This window comes from Pristiophorus japonicus, chromosome 4 (assembly GCF_044704955.1).
Source record: "Pristiophorus japonicus isolate sPriJap1 chromosome 4, sPriJap1.hap1, whole genome shotgun sequence".
NCBI lineage: Eukaryota > Metazoa > Chordata > Chondrichthyes > Pristiophoridae > Pristiophorus > Pristiophorus japonicus.
This window is the reverse complement of record NC_091980.1, coordinates 236,324,267-236,348,343: the sequence shown is the minus strand read 5'-3', so window position 1 is coordinate 236,348,343 and position 24,077 is coordinate 236,324,267. Positions and strand designations below refer to the sequence as shown.

General features: G+C 42.9%; 1 protein-coding gene across 3 annotated transcripts in view; it reads left to right on the top strand.

The window, feature by feature from the left end:
* Positions 1-21,004, top strand: part of fbxo34 (F-box protein 34) — a 63,412-nt gene extending 42,408 nt beyond the window's left edge. For 2 of the 3 annotated variants that reach the window (XM_070879168.1, XM_070879169.1), the window contains 3 exons: positions 1,046-1,221; positions 7,529-7,620; positions 15,986-21,004. In XM_070879168.1, the coding sequence (XP_070735269.1) occupies positions 15,996-18,230 (2,235 nt within the window). In that variant the 5' untranslated portion in view covers positions 1,046-1,221; positions 7,529-7,620; positions 15,986-15,995 and the 3' untranslated portion in view covers positions 18,231-21,004. Of the gene's footprint in view, positions 1-397; positions 460-1,045; positions 1,222-7,528; positions 7,621-15,985 lie in introns of those variants that run through there. The other variant, XM_070879170.1, reaches the window with a different exon arrangement.
* Positions 21,005-24,077: the final 3,073 nt, after the last annotated feature.

The window sequence follows — 24,077 nt, the reverse complement described above, 5'->3', positions numbered from 1 at the left end:
GCTATGTGACAGAGCAATTGATCTTTGTCTACAGCTCAGGGTTACGCCTAAAACAAAGCCATTAGCCAACAATTTGCAGGTTTGGGCCTTCATTTATCAGTTTGCTGCTGCTAAGAAATTCCAGGCCCAAGAAGGCTTGCCTATTTTGTTGAGTTGTGGGTGGAGTAATAAGAATGTAATCAGCTTGCTGGGAGGCACTTTGTGCAGCAAATTTAAGTACTGACCAGCTGAGCCGAATATAGATGTGTGGTGCGCTATTGGATACTTTTAGGCATGTGCCTGCCGATCTTACCCAAGTTTGTCTGAAGATACGTTTTTAAGGTGAGTTGCGCAGTAAGTTTTTGCATTGCTGTACTACAGAAATGTGATTGTAGCTAGTAATGAAAACCAGTCGATACGTATTTCTTGGATAGAGAAATTGCACTTGATAAATCAAGACTAGATGTCTTGAATAATATGGTGTGACATTCCTTTGCTCTAGTTGTGAAATGCTGTCTTGTTCCTCCCAAGTCTCCAGAGAGTGTAACATAAACCAATCTGCTGGCAGCCTGTACTTCAGTAATCAAACCCTTCTCACTGAGCTCATGCTTTACACTGCTGCCATTGCTGCTTTCTTGTGCTGCATGTATATATTTATTTCATTAGCTAGAAGCAGTTGGTTGTGAGAAGGGGTGGCGAATGCTGGTCAGTTATTTGAAGATTAATTTTGAATTCTAGTTATTTTTAACCATTAAACAATTAATGCAGTACTATTTGGTACCCTGAGTAGTTGAATTTATATGTTATAGCTGTGAACTAATTTCCAAATTACACTTGTAACTTTCCATGGGACTGAAAATGTAGCATCTTGTTTCCTTCTAGTATAAATAAATTAATAGTGGTAATAATTGATGTCTTGGCAATCTTTATTACCTGCCTGTAGATTTTATATATATAGTCGATAGACAAAGGTATGAGAGAACTGACATTCGTGTGCAACAAATTGAATTGCTTTTTTTAATTTCTATATGCATAATGTAACATTATTTCCTGTTTTCTATTTCAGTTTGTTTCTAAAGATGCTGTGGTAAGACCTTAAGAAGTCATGCCAGGTCTCAGGATGTAGGAAACAGTGAAGGAAGTGACGGCGTGCCTTACTTTGGAATTGCCTCTGACAAGCATATTAGTAAATGCCAGCATATACAAGAGCAGAAAAAAGTGTGTGCTTCATTAAGTCAAACAGTACGTAACTACATTTTATGTTCATGTGACCACAACATTGGAAACTGTGCATAACTCAACAGCAATTGTAAAAGGCTTTTATGTGTTGTACCAGGATATGACATTAATGGATTCCCACATGTCCTGTGCATTTGTGATTAAAGTGCTTACCTGATCTCTTTCCTCCTTTTAAGATGCTGCTTACAACCTACCATCTGTCCTAATATCTCCTAATGTGGCTCGGTGACAAATTTTGTTTTATAACGCAGCTAATGAAGCACCTTGGGACCGTTTACTATTTTAAAGGTGCTGTATAAATGCAAGTTGTTGTTGTTGAGCATTTTTCACTCTTCCTGCCCATTGTGCTTCTGTGTCCTTTGTCATGTGTCTCCTTTTTAAAATATCCCTCCTTCTATTAAGTATTCTGACGAAGGGTCATCGACCCGAAATGTTAACTCTGCTTCCTCTCCACAGATGCTGCTTGACCTGCTGAGATTGCCAGCATTTTCTGTTTTTATTCCAGATTCCAGTATCAGCAGTATTTTGCTTTTGTGTTTCCCTTCTTCTGTTCTTGTTATAGTAAGTATACCAAGAATTGAGAAGAAATTATTATCTCAGCTTATTCCAGCCCCACTTAGCTCACTTGCCAGCAGCAGTGATGTTTAATACAGAGATGCATTGTTTTCTTCAGCTTCTACACTGTCGTGATGTTTATCTTGCGTGACTTCAACCTGCACCTAAATTCACCTTTCTCCATCCGCAACCCCCAGCCTTTGCCCACCTGTCCTCATTCAACTGCACTATGCATACAAGCTCTTCTATTTACCAGTTCAGAAGAACATAAGAAATATGAGCAGAAGTAGGCCATATAACATAGGAAATAGGAGCAGGGGTACTGAGGTGAATGATCAGGCATGATCTTATTGAATGGTGGTGCAGGCTCGAAGGGCCGAATGGCCTACTCCTGCACCTATTTTCTATGTTTTTATATGGCCCCTCGAGCCTGCTTCGCATTCAATAAGATCATGGCTGATCATTGACCTCAACTCCACTTTCCTGCCCGATCTCCATATCCCTTGATTCCACTAGACTCCAAAAATCTATCTATTTCAGCCTTGAATATATTCAGAGACTCAACATCCACAGCCCTCTGGGGCAGATAATTCCAAAGATTCACAACCCTCTGAGTTAAGAAATTCCTCGTCGACTCTGTCTTAAATGGCCCACCCTTTAACCTGAGAATGTGCCCCCTAGTTCGAGACACTCCAGCCAGGGGAAACAATCTCTCGGCATCTACCCTATCAATCCCCTTCAGAGTCTTGTATGTTTCATTGAGATCACCTCTCGTTTTTCTAAAGTCCAGAGAGTAAAGGCCTATTCTACACAGTCTCTCGTCATAAGACAGCCCCTCCCAGGAATCAATCTCATGAACCTCCGTTGCACCGCCTCCAAAGCAAGTTCATCATTCTTTGGATAAGGAGACCAAAACTGTGCACAGTACTCGAAGTATGATCTCACCAAGGCCCTATACAATTATAGCAAGACTTCCTTCCTGTTATACTCCAATCCCCTTGCAATAAAGGACAACATGCCATTTGCCTTCCTTATTGCTTGCTGTACCTGCATGATAGCTTTCTGTGTTTCTTCCACAGGGACACCCAAATCTCTCAACAACAACATTTAAAAGTTTCTCACCATTTAAAAAAATATTTTGTTTTTCTATTCTTCCAACCGAAGTGAATAACCTTACATTTCCCTAAATTATACTCCATCTGCCACCTTCCTGCCCACTCTCTTAGTTTATCTATATCCCTTTGCAGAAGCTTTGTGTTCTCACAGCTTACTGTCCCACCTAGATTTGTATTGTCAGCAAACTTGGATGTTTTACACTCGGTCTCTTCATCTACGTCATTAATAAAGATTGTAAATAGTTGAGGCCCCAGCACTGATCCTTGAGCACCCCACTAGTTACAGCTTGCCATCCTAAAAAAAGACCCGTTTATTCCTACTCTCTGTTTTCTGTCGGTAAACCAAACCTCTATCCATGCTAATACATTACCTCCAATCTCATGATCCCTTATCTTGTGTAATAAGCTTTTATGTGGCACCTTATCGAATGCTTTTTGGAAATCCAAATATACATCATCCACCGGTTCCCTTTTATCTACCCTACTAGTTACATCCTCAAAGAACTCCAGCAAATTTATCAAACACTATTTCTCTTTCATAAAACCATGCTGACTCCTCTTGACTGCATTATGATTTTCTAAATGTTCTACTACTACTTCTTTAATAATGGACTCCAGCATTTTCCCAATGTCTGACGTCAGGCTAACTGGCCTGTAGTTCCCTGTTTTCTCTCTTCCCCGCCCCCCCCCCCCCCCCCTTCTTTAATAACGGTGTTACATTTGCTACCTTCCAATCCACTGGGACCATTCTAAAATCTTGTGAATTTTGAAAGATCAAAATCAATGCATCCACTATCTCTGCAGCCACCTCTTTTAGAACCCTAGGATGTTGGCTGTCGGGTCCAGGGGATTTGTCAGCTTTTAGTATCATTAGTTTCTCGAGTACTTTTTCTCTACTTATATTAATGACATTAAGTTCCTCACCCTCATTAGACCCTTGGTTCCCTACCATTTTAGGTATGCTTTTTGCACCTTCTACTGTGAAGACAGATACAAAATATTTGTAACATTTCTGCCATTTCCTTATTCCCCATAATAATTTCTCCTGTCTCAGCCTCTAAAGGTCCAATGTTTACTTTTGTTACTTTCTTCCTTTATACATACTTGTAGAAGCTCTTACAATCTGTTTTTATATTTCTTGCTAGTTTTCTCTGTCTTATTTTTTCCTTTTTATCAATTTTTTGGTCATCCTTTGCTGGTTTCTGAAACTCTCCCAATCCTCAGGCTTACTACTATTCTTCGCAACATTATAAGCTTCTTTCAATCTAAGCTATCCTTAACTTCTTTACTTAGCCACGGATGGATCACATTTCCTTTTGTAGTTTTTGTTTCTCAATGGAATGTATTTTTGTTGAGAATTATGAAATATTTATTTAAATTTTAGCTACTGCTTATCTACTGCCATACCTTTTAATCTATTTTTCTAATCTACCTTAGCCAACTTAGCTTTATTTAAGTTTAAGACTCTAGTTTCGGACTTGGGCAAGTTACACTCAAACGTAATGTGAAATTCTATTGTATTATGATCACTCTGCCCCAGAGGACCCTTTACTATGAGATTGTTAATTAACCCTGTCTCATTACACAATACAAGATCTAAAATAGCTTGTTCCCTGGTTGGTTCCATGACGTATTGTTCTAGGAAACTGTCCCCAATGCATTCCATGAACTCATCCTCCAGACTACCTTTGCCAATTTGATTTGTCCAGTCTATATGAAGATTAACATCCCCCATGATTATTGTATTACCTTTGTTACAAGCTTCTATTTCTTGATAATCTGTCCAACGGTATAGCTACTGTTAGGGGACCCATATACTATTCCCACCAGTGTTTTCTGCCCCTTGTTACTTTTTATCTCCACCCTTACTGATTCTACTTCTTGATCTTCCAAGCCAAGATCCTTTCTCTCTCCTATCCTTTTGTCATCCTTTATTATCAGGGCTACCCCCACCCCCTCCTTTACCATTCTGCCTGTTTTTTCAAAACGTCAAGTACCCTGGAACATTTAGTTCCCAATATAGAAAATAGGTGCAGGAGCAGGCCATTCAGCCCTTCGAGTCTGCACCACCATTCAATATGATCATACACTTCAGTACCCCATTCCTGCTTTCTCTCCGTATCCCTTGATCCCTTTAGCCATAAGGGCCACATCTAACTCCCTTGCCACCTTGCAACCACGTCTCTGTAATGGCCATTAGATCAAACCCATTGATCTCTATTTGTGCCACTGGTTCATCTATCTTGTTACGAATGCTCCGTGCATTCGGATAAAGAGCCTTTAATTTAATTTAATTTAAACTTTTTTATTATTATCCCCTGCTTTGACCTTATTCTCTGCTGCACTGCTACCATCAAACGCTCTGTCCCTCCCTGTCACACTCTGCTTATTTTTACCCAAATCGCTATACTGCTCTATTAAAGCCCGATCTACAGTCCTAGTTTAATCAATTTGCAAGGACGCTGCTCCCAGCCCAGTTTAAGTGGAGACCGTCCCGACGGAACAGCTTCCTCTTTCCCCAATACCCCTGCCAGTGCCCCATGAATTGAAACCCCTTCTTCCCACACCACTCTTTGAGCCACGCATTTAATTCTCTGATCTGCTTGACCCTCTGCCAATTTGTGCATGGCTCAGGCAGTAATCCAGATATTATTACCCTTGAGGTCCTGCTTATTGTCGCGGCTGCAGAGAACAGTATCTATCCCCTGACTCTACTGTCCACTACCACATTTCTTCCTTCTCTCCTCACTTGGATGGCCCCCTGTACCACGGTGCCATGGCCAGTTGGACAGGGTCAAGAGCTGAAGCTCCTCCATCACTGCATCCTGGGTCCCCATACCTTCCTGACTCAGTCACATCATCCTGTCCCTGACCATTGATTGGGCCCCAAGTTTCGGGCCGGGCCTAGAACGGCGCAGCCCCGACCTGGACACCCGTTTTTCGCGCTAGAAAGTGCGCCTAAAAAAATACTTACCAATTCTCCGGCTCCATGCAGGTCCTCTGGAGCTGGGCGCGGCGCAGCACGAGCTGTAGGGGGCGGAGCCAGGTCCCAGCACTGAAAACAGTGCCGGGACCTCTGCACAGGCGCGCTACAGTGGGCGCGCATGTGCAGTAGCTCCAGGTGCCCAAAACTGTGTGGGAGGGGCCCGAAGCACGCAGCCCCTAGCCCTGGCCGAATGGCCTCACTGGGGCTGCGTGGATCAGGCTGCACCTCCCACGCCCAGCTCCTGCTTCCTCCTGACCCGACTCCCACCCTGGACCCCCGCCCCCCCCAGGACCCGACCCGACCCCCGGCCACCTACCTTTAAATCCGGTGCTGGGGGCTGGGCCCGGCCAGCCTCTCTCCCCTCCCTCCCTCCCTCCCTCCCTCCCTCCCTTCTCCCCCTCCTTTCCCTCTCCCCCTCCCTCCCTCTCTCCCTCTCCCTCTCCCTCTCTCTCCCTCTCTCCCTCCCTAACTGACTAGAACTGGAGCAAACTAAATGCCGAGAATTGCAATTTCTAAGATACTCCATTCTAAACCAGTTGCTCCAAAAAAACAGGAGTAACTCAGGCCGAAACTTGGCCCCATAATTTCTAAAGTACTATTGAACCTTAAGGGTGTGACTGCCTCCTAGAGCAGTGTCCAGGTAAACTCTCCCTCCCTGATGCATCGCAATGTCTGCACTTGTCTTCAGCTCAACAATTCTAAGCCGAAGTTCCTTGAGTTGCAGACACTTACTGCAGATGTGGTTGCTCAGGATCGTAATGTTTTCCGCCAACATGCTGCAGTTACGCCACACCAGCTGCCCTACCATCTCTAACTTTGTTTCCTTTATTAATGAATTAGTTAAATCTTTGATTCAATCAATATTTTAGTTTAGTTTAATAATTTTATGTTTTAAGTTATTAATTTAATAAGTACTAGCAAATTACAGTTTCTCAGCTCTTAATTAACCCCCTTCCGTAACTTAGAAAGCAAAGAAAAGCTGTAATACTCACCAACCAATCACCTACCTGCTCTCCTGTTTGATTTTGTTTTTAGATCGGCGCCTCTATTTATGGTGCTTTGCTCCCGCTCCTTCCGGTCTTGGGCCTCCAGTCTCTTTTTATGCCGCTCCACTCTGCTCCCGCTTCTTCCGGTCATGATTGGTCTCCACCTTTCCTCCTGTAAAAACATCTTGTGATGTTTTGTTATGTGAAAGGCTGTTACATAAATTTAAGTTTTTGTATGGTATCTGAACCACAAGCTTCCAAAAATCATTTTTTCCTTTAACTTTTATGTTTTTTTTCTCTCCTCATTATCTTTATCCTTTCGAGTAACTACTGTTCCATACAAACAGGCACCATAGATCACTTTCCATGATCTCGTACAAGGACTTTTCTAATTGGGAGGGGTGGAGGTTGAAGATATTGAATATTCTGCTGAAGTTAATAAAAGTTGAGCTGTAACACTTAAAATCATTAGATTGACACAGTGTCGATGGGCTCTGTTGGCATCTTTTTTGACACTTTTCTTGTACAGACCTTGTATGTTATTCGAATGTAAACTAGTGTCGGTGCATCTTCTAACTACCTATTTCCCCCCCGCTCCCAATCCTTTGTCTTACCAATTTTAAAAAAATTGCAACTTTTTTTGCTTAATGACTTTCCCCTCTCTTCAGGTAAACTCTTGTTCCCTTGTGCAAGTTGGTTTTGATACGTTTATGACTCCAAACAAGTCATGAAGGTGTGATGTAAAAGACCAGATTTTACGGTATGTAGCAACAGCAAAAAGAAATGTACCCTGCAAATTTGATCAGCCTGTTGCCGATTGTTTACAGTTCGTCCCAGTTTGGTATCATCTGCAAACTTGGAGAGTTTTGTTTCTGTTCCCACTCCATCATTTTAAGTACATTATAAACAGTAGCAGCTTCAGCACAGATCCCCAAGGCACCTCACTAGTTATATTGGGCCCAAGTTTCGAGCCGCGCCTAGAACGGCACAGTCCCGACCTGGACGCTCGTTTTTCGCGCCACAAAGTGCGCTTAAAAAAACCCTCCAGATTCTCCATCTACCTGCAGGTCCTCTGGCCCTCGGCGCAGCGCAGCAGGAGCTGTAGGGGGCGGAGCCAGGTCCCTGCGCCGAAAACAGTGCCGGGACCTCTGCACATGCGCGCGACAGTGGGCACGCAAGTGCAGTAGCTCCAGGCGCCCGAAACTGTGTGGGAGGGGCCCGAAGCACGCAGCCCCTAGCCCTGGCCGAATGGCCTCACTGGGGCTGCGTGAATAAGACTCCTCCCACAGCCAGCTCCTGCTTCCTCCCGACCCGACTCGACTCCCGCTTCCCGCCTCCGGACCAGACCGGACCCGACACCCGCCCCCGGACCGGACCCGACACCCGCTCCTCCCCGCCCGCCACTGGACCGGACCCGACACCCGCTCTCCTCCCCCGCCCCCGGACTGGACCCGAGACCCGCTCCCCCCGCCCCCGGACCGGACCCGACGCCCACCCCCGGACCGGAACCGACACCCGCTCCCCCCTGCCCCCGGACCGGACCAGACACCCGCTCCCCCCACTCCCGGACCGGACCCGACACCTGCTCCCCACCCCCACCCCCGCCCCCGATCCGACCTGACCTTCCTCCCCCCGACCTGACCTCCCTCTCCCTCCCCCCCGACCCGAACCGACCTCCCTCCCACCCCCCCCCCCCCCCCCCGACCCCATGCCACCTACCTGTAAATCTGGTGCTGGGGACGGGCCCTGCCCCAAGTCTCGGGCCCGGCCCGTTCAACTTCCCCCCCCCCCCCCAATCTCCTTCCCCCTCCCCCACATCTCTCTCCCCCTCCAATCTCCTCCCCCCCCCCCCCCCAATTTCCTTCCCCCCGAATCTCCTTCCCCCTCCCCCTCCGGATCTCCTTCCCCCCTCCCCTCCGGATCTCCTTCCCCCTTCCCCTCCGGATCTCCTTCCCCCTTCCCCCCCGGATCTCCTTCCCCCCTCCCCCCCCGAATCTCCTCCCCCCCCCCCCCAACTCCCCCTTCCCTCTCTCTGCTCCCCCCCTCTCTCCCTCTCCTCCCCCTCCCCTCGCTGTCAGAAACACAGACACTTGAGAGACAGAGAGAGATAGAGACACTGACAGAGACACACTGAGGGGGGCATCCCAGCACGAAGTTGGAGGGCTCCCGGTGCTGCAGTCGGTAAGTAGAAAATGTTTTATTTATTGATTTTTTTTCTTAAATTATTTCTTATTAATTTTTTTTGATTGATTTATTGGTTGATTTATTGATGTATTTATCATTTATTATTGATGGTGGCTCTTTATTTGTAAAGCTGAAGTGTTTAATGTTTGTAAACTTCCCTTTAAACACCCCCCCCTCACCATTCCCTACGCCTTATTTTCTAAAGTGGAGACAAGGTTTTTTCCAGCGTACAAAAATCTTCACTTACTCCATTCTAAGTTAGTTTGGAGTAAGTTTTCACTCACGAAACTTTGAAATCAGGCGTAAGTGGCCGGACACGCCCCCTTTTGAAAAAAAAATTCTGTTCCAAAGTGAAACTGTTCTAACTGACTAGAACTGGAGCAAACTAAATGACGAGAATTCCGATTTCTAAGATACTCCGTTCTACACCAGTTGCTCCTAAAAATCAGGAGCAAATCATGTGGAAACTTGGGGCCATTGTTCCATGCCAGTCCAGCTCCACAAACCTTTTGCTTCCTCTGCTTCATATATACTCCACCATGCATTCTAACTTTGTGGACTAATCTCCTATATAGCACTATATTAAAAGCTGCACTAAAATCTAAATAAACAACATTCACAAAGTCTTCCTGTCTGTAAAGTTTATCTCAAAGAACTCTGGTAGTCAGGCTATTCTATTGGACGTGAACTTTTGCTTCCTTCAATGGGTTCATCCTGTTCTTCACCTCATGTTGCATTTGATTTTCTTAGGATCTTAGCAACTTGCAATTCTTTGGTCACTTGATATAGCATCCTCTTTGAAATCCTTCAGGTGTCCCACTTTGCCTGTTTGCTATGAATATATTGAAGAAATCCTTTTACAATGTCCTGAATTTTGTGGTAAGAATAATGGTGAGGCTAACAGCGCTCACTGTTGTTATGGAGTAATTCAGACAGCAACTTCCGGTGCTCTCACGTGCAGATAAACGTGGAATTCAGGAAGTTGCTGTCAGTGTTGTCCTGCTCCTACACAAGCTTCGATGCATCGTTACCTCACACAGCGATTCGACATTGAAACACATGAAGGGCATGAAATTGTGGTACTCCACTAACAGACTTAGACTATGTGCCTCAGTAAGGACTTTTCAGTCTGATTGTTTGAGAAGACGTGCTGTTGCTTGCCCTGTTTACACAGGTCCCAGATCCCCTGTAGAGCGCGCTACGCTATATCAGACTCCTGATGACTGTAAATTGCCACGCAAAAGTCCACAGAAAGTCTGTGGGCAGCTGTAAGCCTATGAACGGCAAGCACCGTTTGTTCACCGCTGACCATTATGTTTTATATTCCTCGCAATGCTATTCTTATCTATTTTTGATCTCTTGATCAGTTCTTAGCCCTCATAACCTTAATTTTTGTAATTCCTGTCTACTTGAAGAAATAATTTTTTTGTCCTTACTCCCTGCTTTTCACTTTTCACTCTTTTTCTCTACTGTATGTCTTCCCTGGTTATTACACAGTATTGAGTTTAAAGTTAGCATCTGCTATGCATTAACAAGTGTGTATTCTTGAAATTGTTCTACATTTTCCTCTACTTCTCCATTCTAAATTAATAGTTCGGTGTCTTGCTCTCAGCTTGCTCTTCATTCCCTTACAAACTATTTTCTAATAATTGTGTGTTGTACTCCTCTCTTTGTCTAACATAAAATAGACACTAAAATCCATCATGTTCTGGTGACTATTTTCAAGGTGCGCTCTCACTGTAAAATACGTCTGCATCACCTGGTTATTTCACACCATGTTGCGTTTAATTTCACCTCCTGCGTTGTAGCTTGTTTAATCATTTGGGTCATGTTAACCGTTCATTATCACATCCAGAAGCATGTTTTTCTCAATTACTCCTATTATAATCCTAATTTATATCTGATAAATTGAAATAGAACTATTATATTTTATTTCCCCTTATTTGAGTATCAAGTTTCAGACCTTAATGTGTCTTCTTGATCTGGTGACCTATATCATTCCAATCATTAGTTTCTTTACCTTGATGTCATTTAAATTCACAATGCTTCCGTCTCATCTGTACCCAATTCCAATCAGCCAAGATGTTTTATCAGTATGCCCTGATTAACATAAAGAGCCACTTTCCTAGCTGTCCTACCTAGCTTTTTCTTTCTATCCTTGCAGTGCATTCTATATCCCTATAAATTTATTCCTAACATTATTTAGCTAAATCTCTGTGACGCCCTTAATGTCAGAAGCTCTTTTGTTAGCACAAACTTTGATATCTCCCATTTTAGTTTTGAGACTCATGGGATTTGCATGTGGAAAGTTGAGGGCTCCGTTACCTCTAATATTGAGGTTGCTATGTCTTTTTGTGCTAGCATCCCTTTTTAGAGTCATAACCCTACTCTGTACTCTGCTGTTCGTTATCATTTTGTATACACTTGTACTGTCCTTCACTGTTCTTTAGTCTCTGCTGTGACTTCTGTACTCTCTGTTGTTTCTATTTCCAATATACACTGTTCTATTCTCTCGTTTCAATATCTACTGTTCTGTCCAGGATAAAGCCTTTAATTGTCCTTCCCCTGCCATACTCGTTTAAATCCTCCTAGATTACTCTATTTACCACCCCCCCTCTCAGTAGGAAGTTTGGTACCCTCCTATATGGCTTCCTTGTTCCCCAAAAATAGTCCTAAGGTCCAAGCAATCTGAAACCTCTTCCCTATACACCATCCTTTAAACTACACTTTCATGTGCCTTAGCTATCTCTCTTTGATGCAGCAGATGGAACCAGAAGCAATCCTGAGATTACTGTCCTGGAGGTTTTGAACCTTAATCTATTCCAGCTCTTGAAAAATGGCCTTGTAATATCTTGACCCTGCCCTTTCCAATGTGAACCCCATGGCTCTTGAATCTTACTCATCCGCTTCATGTCCTATGCTCCTGCACTTGAGTCGTGACTACAGAAAACACGATCAATCTCCTAATTATAGAGTGTCTTACAACAGCTATCTTCCTGTTCAGTCAACGCCCTCCTTTCTGCAGATAGCCCTTTGTTCCATGGTGCAACGCATTGCTCTTGGCTATCCCCATTGTCACCATTTTTGACTGCTTTAATGGGTTTTTCAAGGACTACATTTTGAAAAGCGCTGTAGTGTTTGCAATTTTACCTTCTGTCTCCTTTGTCCCCCTATGTGGGCAGTCAGCCACTTCCTCATCTTGCTTCACGATCAAACTTTGACTCTCAATTTGTGTAGTAGCCATTATTTGAAGTATGTGTTTTAGGATAAACACTTGTCTTGTATGTAAACAATTGTTCCTTGAGCTTGGCAATGTTATGTTTGTCGGTCACAATCCACTCACATTTCACGCAAGTGCATTCCTTCTGCGTACCTTGTGGATCAAGGACAGTTCATAGTATGCATGTTGCACACATGCTGTCCATGTGATCCTGATATCTTCTTGTGCTGGTCCCATCATCATCACCATCATAGGCAGTCCCTCAGAATTGAGGAGGACTTGCTTCCACTCCCAAAGTGAGTTCTTTGATGGCTGAACAGTCCGATACGAGAGCCACAGACCCTGTTACAGGTGGGACAGACATTTGTCGAGGGAAGGGGTCAGTGGGACTGGTTTGCCGCATGCTCCTTCCGCTGCCTGCGCTTGGCCTCTTCATGCTCTTTGCGTTGAGACTCGGAAGAGCTCAACACCCTCCCGGATGGACTTTCTCCACCTCGGGCGGTTTTCGGCCAGGGTCTCCCAGGTGTCAGTGTGATGTTACACTTTACCAGGGAGGTTTTGAGGGTATCCTTATAACGTTTCTGCTGTCCTCCTTTGGCTCGTTTGCCGTGAAGGAGCTCCACATAAAGCTTAGGGAGTCTTGTATCTGGCATGCGAACTATGTGGCCTACCCAGCGAAGCTGATCGTGCGTGGTCAGTGCTTCAATACTTGGGATTTTAGTCTGGTCAAGGACACTGATGTTGGTGTGCCTGTCCTCCCAGGGGATTTGCAGGATCTTACGGCGACATCGTTGGTGATATGTCTCCAGCGACTTGAGGTGCATTCTATACATTGTCCATGCCTCAGATCCATACAGGAGGGCGGGTATTACTACAGCCCTGTAGACCATGAGCTTGGTGGTAGATTTGAGGGTCTGGTCCTCAAACACTCTTTTCCTCAGACAGCCGAAGGCTGCACTGGTGCACTGGAAGCGATGCTGAATCTCCACATCAATGTCTGCCTTTATTGATAAGAGGCTCCCGAGATATGGGAAATGGTCCACGTTGTCCAGGGCCGTGCCGTGGATCTTGATGATTGGAGGGCAGTGCTGTGCAGCGGGGACAGGCTGGTGGAGGACCTTTGTCTTACGGATATTAAGCGTAAGGCCCATGCTTTCATATGCCTGCCTCAGTGAATACATTGACTATATCCTGGAATTCAGCCTCTGAATGTGCACAAACGCAGGCGTCGTCCGCATACTGCACCTCAACGACAGGGGTTAGGATGATCTTGGACCTGGCCTGGAGGCGGCATAGGTTAAACAGCTTCCTACTAGTTCTGTAGTTTAGTTCCAGTCCAGCGGGGGGAGCTTGTTGATTGTGAGGTGGAACATGGCGGCGAGGAAGATTGAGAAGAGGGTTGGGGCAATGATGCAGCCCTGTTTGACCCCGGTCTGGACATGGATTGTCCCATCTAAATGTGACAAAACTCCCTCTTATCACAGTGAGTTGGAGCTTCCTTTTAGCACCAATCTCCCATAAACATAGACATAGAAAACATAGAAAATAAGTGCAGGAGTAGGCCATTTGGCCCTTCAAGCCTGCACCACCATTCAATGAGTTCATGGCTGAACATGCAACTTCAGTACCCCATTCCTGCTTTCTCCCTTGATCCCCCTAGTAGTAAGGACTACATCTAACTCCTATTTGAATATATTTAGTGAATTGGCCTCAACAACTTTCTATGGTAGAGAATTCCACAGGTTCACCACTCTCTGGGTGAAGAAGTTTCTCCTCATCTCGGTCCTAAATGGCTTACCCCTTATCCTTAGACTGTGACCCCTGGTTCTGGACTCCCCTAATATTGGGAACATTCTTCCTGCATCTAACCTGTCTAAACCCGTCAGAATTTTAAACATTTCGATGAGATCCCCTCTCATTCTTCTGAACTCCAGTGAATACAAGCCCAGTTGATCCAGTCTTTCTTGATATGTCAGTCCCGCCATCCCAAGAATCAGTCTGGTAAAAACCAGAAACTCTTAATCTCACAACTTCTGATTATTTCTGCAGACTCTCTGGTATGCTGTCTTTATATGCTTGTTGGAACTGTTTCCGCTGCACCAGTCAGCACAGCTGTGCAATCACCAGTTAGCATCTAGCTGCTTGTGTTTGAACTAGCATCCAGCAACCACTTAGATAGTTGCAGCTGTATAAACAGCTAGAAAATATAAAACTTGGGCAATAAATTGTTAAGCAACATACTTATCTTAAACTCACTACTGAACTTCCTTAAGAACCAAAACTCATCTGTTGCGTCTCCCGAGCTCACCATACACCTACCAAGATGCCTACTGTCTGCTGAGAACCGGTCCACCTGGGGATTAAGAGTGCTATTTTCAGTCTCTTTCCAAGATTGTGGGCTGAATTTTCGCCACCATTCCGCACCGTTTTTTTGGAGCAGACTAAAATCTGCAAGTTTCACCAAAGTTTCTGCTCCATCCTAAACTCCTTATTGGAGATTTTTAATTTTTTTTTAGTTGCTGATTTTTTGACATCACTGAGGGTGCTGGCTGCGCCATTTCTGGCCAGTTAAGCGAGTTTGGCCAAGTAGGATTTTTTCAAAAACGGCGCAGTGCACAGTTCTTAAAAAACCTTAGCTGCACTTAAAATCGGCGCAGCGAAGGCACTATTGTTTTAGTGGAGCTGAAGACACGGCACCAGGGGCAGGGGAGGCCTTTCGTCCCGGGATAGAAGCGGTACCGGGGGCGGGAGGCCATCACTCAAGAGACAAATCAATTTTTAAAAGTTGGGTTCTTGGAATGTTATGAAAATAGAAGTTCTAGGGTAGAGAAAAATCAGCAATGACGCTACAGGATAAATTCAGTGTCCCTCGTTACCCTGGCAACCTCAGTTTTTCGGCGCAGACCTTAAACTCCACCCACAGAGCTTAAGGACAATCTGCACCGCTCCAAAATGAAAGTTTATTCCGGCAAAACTTCCAACTTTTTTTTTGCGCATCCGGCCACTAAAAAATCAGATATACCTCTGCAACTGTGCCAAAATTCAGCCATGTGGAAAATTGGTCCCCATACGTGTAGGGGCCGGTGGAGTTGAAACTAAGTGAGACGAATGTTTAAGTGGGGAATGTGGGGGAATTCACATTACAGGTATTGTGATATACACTCCTATTTCATCTGCTGTCACCATAAAGTGGCTGCCCTCTCAGGGTTATGGTGGTCTCCAGAGTTAAGTGGCCACTGTTTACCCAACCAGACCCTATTGGGTTCAGTATGCTCTAAAGGGTTGAGTTGGATCTGCTGCACAAATCCTCGAGATAAAATAGGATTTTCTTTCTGACGATACAAACTGTTGACATTTGGGAAATGTTTGATTTCAACTAATACAGGAGTTGGCCTGCTGTGTCATGTGCATAAGGGTGCAGTTATGCTTGGTGCTGTGGTTTGCCAAGGATGTTGTCCACTGATGAAGATTTGTGGAGGTTGTTTGTAGAGCTCCCAGGTATAGAACCACAGAAGGAGACTCCACAGGCTCTGGTCTCCAGAACTTCTACAAAAATTAGTATTGTGTAGTAAGCTGATATAATTGCTATGACGCAAGACGAATTTAAATATTTTTTGGTAGGTACTGATCACAATATGTAAAATAATGCAGTATCTCTTCCTTAGTGTTTCTATAAATAAAAATTGTCAGCTATACGGTGACCATTTCCCTCTATTTGCAGGTTGGCCACTATGCACCTTAAGCCGTATCCAAAGCTTCAAAAGAAAGATGCATCTCTTGAATCAAGCCAAGGGGCACTTGGAGGGCTTTGCTCAAGCCAGCATGCGACTGTAAGAGTTGAAAGATGCCAATCCACCTGCAACAAGCAGTCATGCTGTAAATCCATCACAGTTAGTACTGTGGCATCTCACATCAGCTTGTGGTGTCCAAGACCTTTTGGTTTCATTTCTCAAAATAAAATGTGCAATATGAGGAATCCAGCCGATAATGTTACCTTTAAGGGAAGAAAGAAACACATGTCTGAAAATATTCTGCCTCCTTCGATTCATCAGGAAGAAGGGGAGGCACCACTGGATATCTGGGCAGTCATAAAACCTGGTAATACAAAGGAGAAAATAGCCTTCTTTGCAGCACATCAGTGCAATAACAGGACGGGCTCCATGAAAATAAAAAGCAGCTGGGATACTGAGGTTACAACTGCTAAACGCAGACGTAAATCTGTTGATCTAGAGAAAGTAAAAATTCAACCAATGAGAATAAAAGATAGTGTGAAGGATGTTGACAGACGGTGTTTACATGCTGACCCCCCAACAACGAGTAGCAATGAGGAAAGTTCATCTGTAAATAATGATAAACAAAATGGTGATGGACTGTGTCATAGTAGCTCCCTTTCTGTAGCAGAAATGGTGGCTCTTCTAGAACAAAGGGCAAATTCTCTACTCCCAGACTGTAGCAAAACGTTTACAAATGCCAGTGCTAACCTGCCAGGTATTGCGCATTCAAAGGGAGGGTCCCCTTCACCAGAAGCCATTTCTGCAACAGGACCTGAGTTTGGTTTAAGCCACAAAAAGTCAACTGAAAATAATAAACTACAGGGTGAATATGTTCGAGTTATAGAAGTTATAGCTAAGCTTGAATCTGAGTGTTTGAAAAATCAGCACGACAGAAATGGGGAGAGTTTGTCTAGGAATAATAGCTTTCGGAGAGGGGTGGGGAGGGTTTTGCTGACGAGTCCGCACCAATCAGAGCAAAGCACCAAGAATACGGACGTCGTTAGATTATCCACTGGGATAGCCAGAGCAGGTGATAATATTGGGGAAAGCAACGAACAATACAGCCACATAAGCACAAGCTGTCCTAAACCTTGCACTGAATCACAGGACGATGCTACACATGTTCCATCGCTCGCTGTTAACATTTCGGGTGTTGTATTGGATCTCTCTAACAAAGAGACTTCATTAACCTGCAAAGAAGAAACATCATTGCCAAACAGTACCAGAGAAGTTTTCAGCAGTGATGTTGGGATGTCAGTGGAGTCATGTAATACCCCATCCCTGTGTTGGGAAACGGACAATAAGTTTGTATCAAACTTTACTTTACCAGGGACTGGTATGGGTGAGTATGCAAATGATGTTATTGTCGATGAGGAGCTGGTATCTTGTGTGGTGGATGGGAATCTGATTAGTAGGGTGAATGGAGCAACAGAATGTACATCAGTAACTAGATCTAATCGGGAAGAGACTAATCCTTGTGAGGAACCACTTCCTGGAGAATTATTTTTCACACTTGAACAATCCCATATGGAAAACTTGGATTCTAATGAAAATACTACTGAGAAAATCCAGGATGTTGCACAATGCAGGGATGACTTTCTGATGGCTAAAAGTGGAACATTTGACACAAGCTTAGAAGCATATCAGGGCAATTCTCTTCTATCGTTTGGAACCATATGCCCTTCATTAACTGAGCCCTTTCCTCTAAGAAGGCAAGTATCTCATGAGTTCTTAGAAACACGCTTCAAAATCCAACAGCTTCTTGAGCCTCAGCAGTACATGGCCTTTTTACCACACCACATCATGGTGAAGATTTTCATGTTTCTCCCTACCAAAACCCTGGCAGCTCTTAAATGCACATGCCTTTATTTCAAGTTCATTATAGAAAACTATGACATTAGAGCAACTGATTCACGCTGGGTCCGTGACCCACGATACAAAGATGATCCATGCAAGCAGTGCAAAAAGCATTACTCAAAAGGGGATGTGTCACCATGTCGGTGGCACTCAAAACCCTATTACAAAGTTTTACCCTATGGGCGCTCATACTGGATGTGCTGTTGGCAGACGGAAAAAGATTCACCGGGCTGCAAAATTGGGCTTCATGATAATAACTGGGTGCAGTCTTGCAATCACATCCAACAAATATGTGAGAAAGTAAAGAAGAAGAATGGAGAAGGAATGTCACTTTAAAAAAAAAAAATAGGTGGATTTGGTTTAACCTGACTGCGGGTTTAAGAAAATTCCTGTTGGATCGTCTGCTTCCTGTAGAAATTGGAATATTTTATCAGTCCTGCACTGTTTACATTGTACAGTATGATCATATTGGCTTATATGAATCTGCATGTACAGAACTGCAGCAGCCATTAGCTGTGAGAAGTGCAGTATTTGCTCTATCATGTGTTTGATCAATGATAGTATTGTACTGTTAATGTAGCTGGCACAGCAACAAACCACTACAATGCAGCTATGTCAGTGTTGCAGTTAGTCTGTTTTAAATATTGGTCTTTCTTTTGAATAGTTTGTATATTCTACCTAAATTACATTTAAGTGAAAATGCAAAATATTGGCGTGGGAATGAACTCAAAATACATCTTAACAAAATTGGCCACCTAAGACAGCTTTAGAATTACGATAGTCAAGTGTTGCTATACGGTGTTAGGGCAAGTACATGAAAAAAATGTTATATTGACATTGCAAAATTACAGGTTATGCAAAATGTGAAACTGCTTGAAATTTTTCAGTAACATTGCTTGGATCTTCAGTTTCAATTTCCGCTATCAATGTACAGCAATGCTTGCTTTGGATTGATGAGTCGCACTGTTTTTTGGGAGCCTTTTTTCTCGTCTTAAAGGAAATTAAGTGGAAGTGTAGTTTCTTCGCTCTGCGTTTTCATAAATCTCATTCCGGTAACAGATGGTTAGAAAATGTAAGGGTGTTCACTAAGTGCTTTCAACAAGTAGAGAAAGATATTTTGCACAGTGCAAAATATGATTTTCATTCCTACTTGGTATGTACATCTTTTGGTTTCTGAAAACACTTCTGTACGTATTTTGCTATTTACTCAACAAATGAACACATCCCTTTGATACTCAGTTAAGGTCAAAAGTCTTGGTGCCGTAAGTGGAGAGTTATATAAACCCTTGTTATATAAAGCAGCCATTTTAGTGAGATGGATGTTTTAAAAGATTAACCAGTTTTTGTGTTGAAATAAGATAAAACTCAACTTTATATCAAAAATAAAATTCATTACACCATGGCAAACAGTTTTGATGCAATTGATCTAAATTTATCATAATTTAAATCTTGTTTGCTGATGAGAAATATAAATCTATTTTAAACAAAGCTCTCCACAAAAAAAAAGCCGTAACTCGCAAAATTGCGTCGTGGCATTATATAGTGTGGGAAAAATCAGGCCTCATCCCCAAAAGTATTAACAGGCCATGTTTAAATCCAAGCAACATTTTAATTTACCATGGTTTACTATAACTACTTCAGCTACAAGACTGGGGTAAGATTCCAACACCCCTGTGGTTTTATGTTTTGAGTTCCAGTCAAAAGCTTTATTCCAGCTTGACTTTAAAAAGATTCATTTTAATTTTCCTCCTCCTTTTTCTCCTCATCTCAAAAAAAAATGAAAGTAGCCACAAAAGCATCCTCTCATCTCCTTGATGGCATGTTCTGAATCAGGGTTGACATTTTTTTTTAGGTGTGTGTGTGTGTGTGTGTATATATATATTTTTAAAATCTGACTCCTGGGAGTTTCCTTTCAAAGGGAACAACTAACAAAATCCATCTCAATTCATGTTCCGGTACGAGTAGTTTGTTTTCTCAAGTCTGGGGATAAATAGTATTTTAATTTCAAGAATATTGTACTTTTCTCAAACTGCAATATTAAAAATGTTCAACATCATGAAACAGTTGGTGAACTTTAAGGCTAAGACAGGAAATGCTGGAAACATTCAGCAGGTCAGACAGAATCTGTGGAGAGAGGAAGGTAGCGTTCTGATGGAAGGTCATTGACCTGAAAAACAAAGCCTATATTCTTTTCTCTGGATGCTTGCTGCCTGATCTGCTGTGTATTTGCAGCATTTTCTGTTGTTTTTTTTTCAGATTTCCAGCATCTGCAGTATTTTGCATTTTGGTTAAAGCGAAGACATTGTGCCTAGTTACCCTATAACAAGAATTATGCCTCTTTTTAAAAGTCACTATGTCTATAACACTCCCAAGACTAGATTGTAAGAGTACTGTTGTTGTATTCATTTTGCTAAATAAATCTTTAAGACTGCCTTTGCAAGCTTGGGATACATGACTTGATTACATATTCATACATATGTTCCTGATTGTAGTCAGAGCTAGGATTTTATTTTTGCATTGATACTGTCCTGTAAACATGTGCATTACTTTGAATTTCATAAATTATAGTAAAGTATCCCATCAAATGCAATAAATCTGTGACACAAGCATGTGTTTTTTTTAGTTTTTGATCACCAATGCACTTAACATTTTTCAGATGGTGCCTAAAAATGTTCACCTGTTAGCTACTGACTCCTTAATTCTGCATAACCTGTAACGCTGCATATGGCTTTGCTTCAGAATGTATTTTGCCCTTCACCAAACTTTTTTGCTGCTTGCTCCAAAACACACTCACTTTTTGAGTGCTCGACGTTGCAAGCATCTCTATTTACATTTCAGCAGTTAGGATACACAATTGTATAGCTGCTGTTTTTGTGTGTCATGTACATTAACTTACAATTTTCTATAAGCTTAAAACAAATTGTAAAATGAATAAAATGGGACATTAATAAAAAAAAAATATTACTGGTTGTAAATGTTTGGTACCTAATATAGAAATTCATTATATCCCCTTTTCTGGATTAGATCTTTTAAAGTAGCCTTTCTTTACAGTAAACGTTTATCAATATTATGTTGGAAGCTGTATCAGACTCCAAATATTCCATTTGTTAATAAAGCCAAATTTTGGGTTGATTACAACGCAATCAACTTTTCACCATAGAAGTGGCTTGATCTTGGTTTTTGGCTACAGTGTTTACAATTGCACAAATACACAAGCCTCATTGTTCAGAATTCTGTTCTGAAATTAGCTCTTGGGTCATAATCTTGAGTCTTCTATTACATGTTTTATCATAATTCTATCTGTTTGTGTATTGTTACCAGTAGTTAGGTTATTTATACTTGTCCTACGCCTACATTGTTGCCTTACTTTTTGTTTTTTTAATGTGCAAATACTCGCTGAATTGTATGTGATGTACTTAATAATTATGAGCAACTCTCCTGTTGAGTTGGTGTGCAACAGCACCACTTGGTGTGGTATTGGGCCATATGGACCAGGAAGGTCACTATAGTTGGCTTTGAGTTTGTAAGTTGGAGACCGGAGTGAGGTTAACCAGGTGAACCCTGCTATAAGTTGGGGGTGAGGGCGGGGGTCTGCTATAAACTGCATGTATGGGGATGGGGGGGGTGAAGAAAGGGAAATTATTAGTATGTGTAATTAAGGATGGAGTGACAGAACACCTTGATAATTTTCTCTGAGAGAGTCAGCATGGATTTGTAAGGTAGGTCATGATTTTAGTGACCAAAAAACCCCACAAAAATCACCCAAAAAAAAGGGCCTTGTGAAATGTTTTAGTGTCCCCCAGATTGGGGGGGGGGGGGCACTTGATCTAATGATTGTTTTGTTTACTCAAAAGAGTTGTAAGGTCTGATGAACTAGATTGAATTTTTTGAAAAGGAGACCAAAGTAGTGGACCAGGGAATGTCTATGGATGTTATTTATATGGACTTCCAGAAAGTGTTTAATAAAATCCCTCAGCAGAGACTTACCTAAAATTGAAGCTCATGGAATTGAAGGCAAATTATTGACCTGGTTAGGAAATTGGCTGAGTGACAGGAGACAGTGAGTTGGGATAATGAGTAAGTACCCTAATTGGCATGATGCAGCTAGTGGCGTCCCACAGGGATCTGTGTTGGGGCCTCAACTATTCACTATTTATTAACTACTTAGACAATGGGATAGAGAGCCACATATCCAAGTTTGCCAATGACACAAAGATAGGCGGCATTGTAAGCAGTATAAATGGAAACATAAAATTACAAAAAGAGATATTAATAGATTAAATGGGCAAAACTGCCAAATGGACTTCAACATATGCAAGTGTGAGGTTATCCACTTTGGAACTAAAATGGATAGATCAGAGTACTTTCTAAATGGTGAAAAGCTAGAAACAGTGGAGGACCAGAGAGACTTGGGGGTCCATGTATGAAGATTGTTAAAATATCATGAACATAATCAAAAAGGCTAATGGGATGCTGGCCTTCATATCTACACGACTAGAATACAATGGGTTAGAAGTTATGCTATATTTATACAAAGCACTAATTAGACCATACCTGGAGTACTGTGAGCAGTTCTGGGCACCACATGTTAGGAAGAATATATTGGCCTTGGAGGGAGTGCAGTGTAGATTTACCAGAATGATACCTGGATTACAAAGGGTTAAGTTATGAGGAGAGATTACACAAACTAGGGTTGTATTCTGTAACAGAGATATTAATGGATTAACTGAATGGGGAAAACTGATGTGGTTTTCAATATAGGCAAGTGAGCTTATCCACTTACGTGATTTGATCGAAGTTTGCACGATATTAACGGGAACTGATAGGGTAGATGGCGAGAAACTATTTCTGCTGGTTGGGGAGTTCAGTACTAGGGGACATAGCCTAAAACATGGAGTCCGACTTTTCAGGAGTGAAGTTGGGAAAATTCTACATGCAAAGGGTGATAGAAGTTTGGAACTCTTCTGCAAATGGTAGTTCAATTAATTTTAAATCTGTGATTGATAGATTTTTGTTGAGGGATAGGGGGCAAAAGTGGGTATAAAGAGTTAGGTCACAGGCCAGCCATGATCTTACTGAATGGCGGAACAGACTTGAGGGGCTAAATGGCTTACTCCTGTTCGTATGTTCCTATAATTGGATCAGTGCTGGGAGAGGACTGCATCACTGGAGGCCAGAAAGGGCGGCGGGGGTGGGGTGGGGGGCAGGATTAGTGGCTATGGAGGTGTGAAGGGCACAGTATAGAATCATAGACATTTACAGCACGGAAGGAGGCCATTTTGGCCCATCGTGTCTGCGCCGGCCAACAAAGAGCTATCCAGCCTACTCCCACTTTCCAGCTCTTGGTCCATAGCACTTCAAGTGCCAATCCAAGTACCCTTTAACTGTGGTGAGGGTTTCTGCCTCTACTACCCTTTCACGCAGTGAGTTCCAGACCCCCATCACCCTCTGGGTGAAGAAATTTCCTTTCAAATCCCCTCTAAACCTTCTACTAATTACTTTAAATCTATGTCCCCTGATTATTGACTTCTCTGCTAAGGGAAATAGGTCCTTCCTATCCACTCTATCTAAGCCCCTCATAATTTTATACACCTCAAGGTCTCCCCTCAGCCTCCTCCGTTCCAAAGAAAACAATCCCAGCCTATCCAATCTTTCATCGTAGCTAAAATTCTCCAGTCCAGGCAATATCCTCGTATATCCCCTCTGTACCCTCTTTAGTGCAATCACATCTTTCCTGTAATGTGGTGACCAGAACTGCACGCAGTACTCTAGCTGTGGCCTAACTAGTGTTTTATACTGTTCAAGCATAACCTCCCTGAACTTGTATTCTATGCCTCAGCTAATATAGGCAAGTATTTCGTATGCCTTCTTAACCACCTTATCTACCAGGCCTGTTGCCTTCAGGGATTTGTGGACCTGCATTCCAAGGTCCCTTTGTTCCTCTACACTTCTCAGTAGAACATAGAGGCTAGAGAAGAGTTGTGTTGGGGAGGCGGGGAATTACTTTTGTGCTGTTGGGAACAATAGTTTTTAATCATTGATTGTAGTCTCTTGATAGTCCAAGGCATCAACAGGTTTAAGGAGGGCCAAGTGCAGCGGCAGACTTGGGCCTCGAATGTAGCAGCTGATGACTGCACTCGTCCCAAATAGGTTAAGGTGGAAGTGGGATGGGGGTGTAAAAGA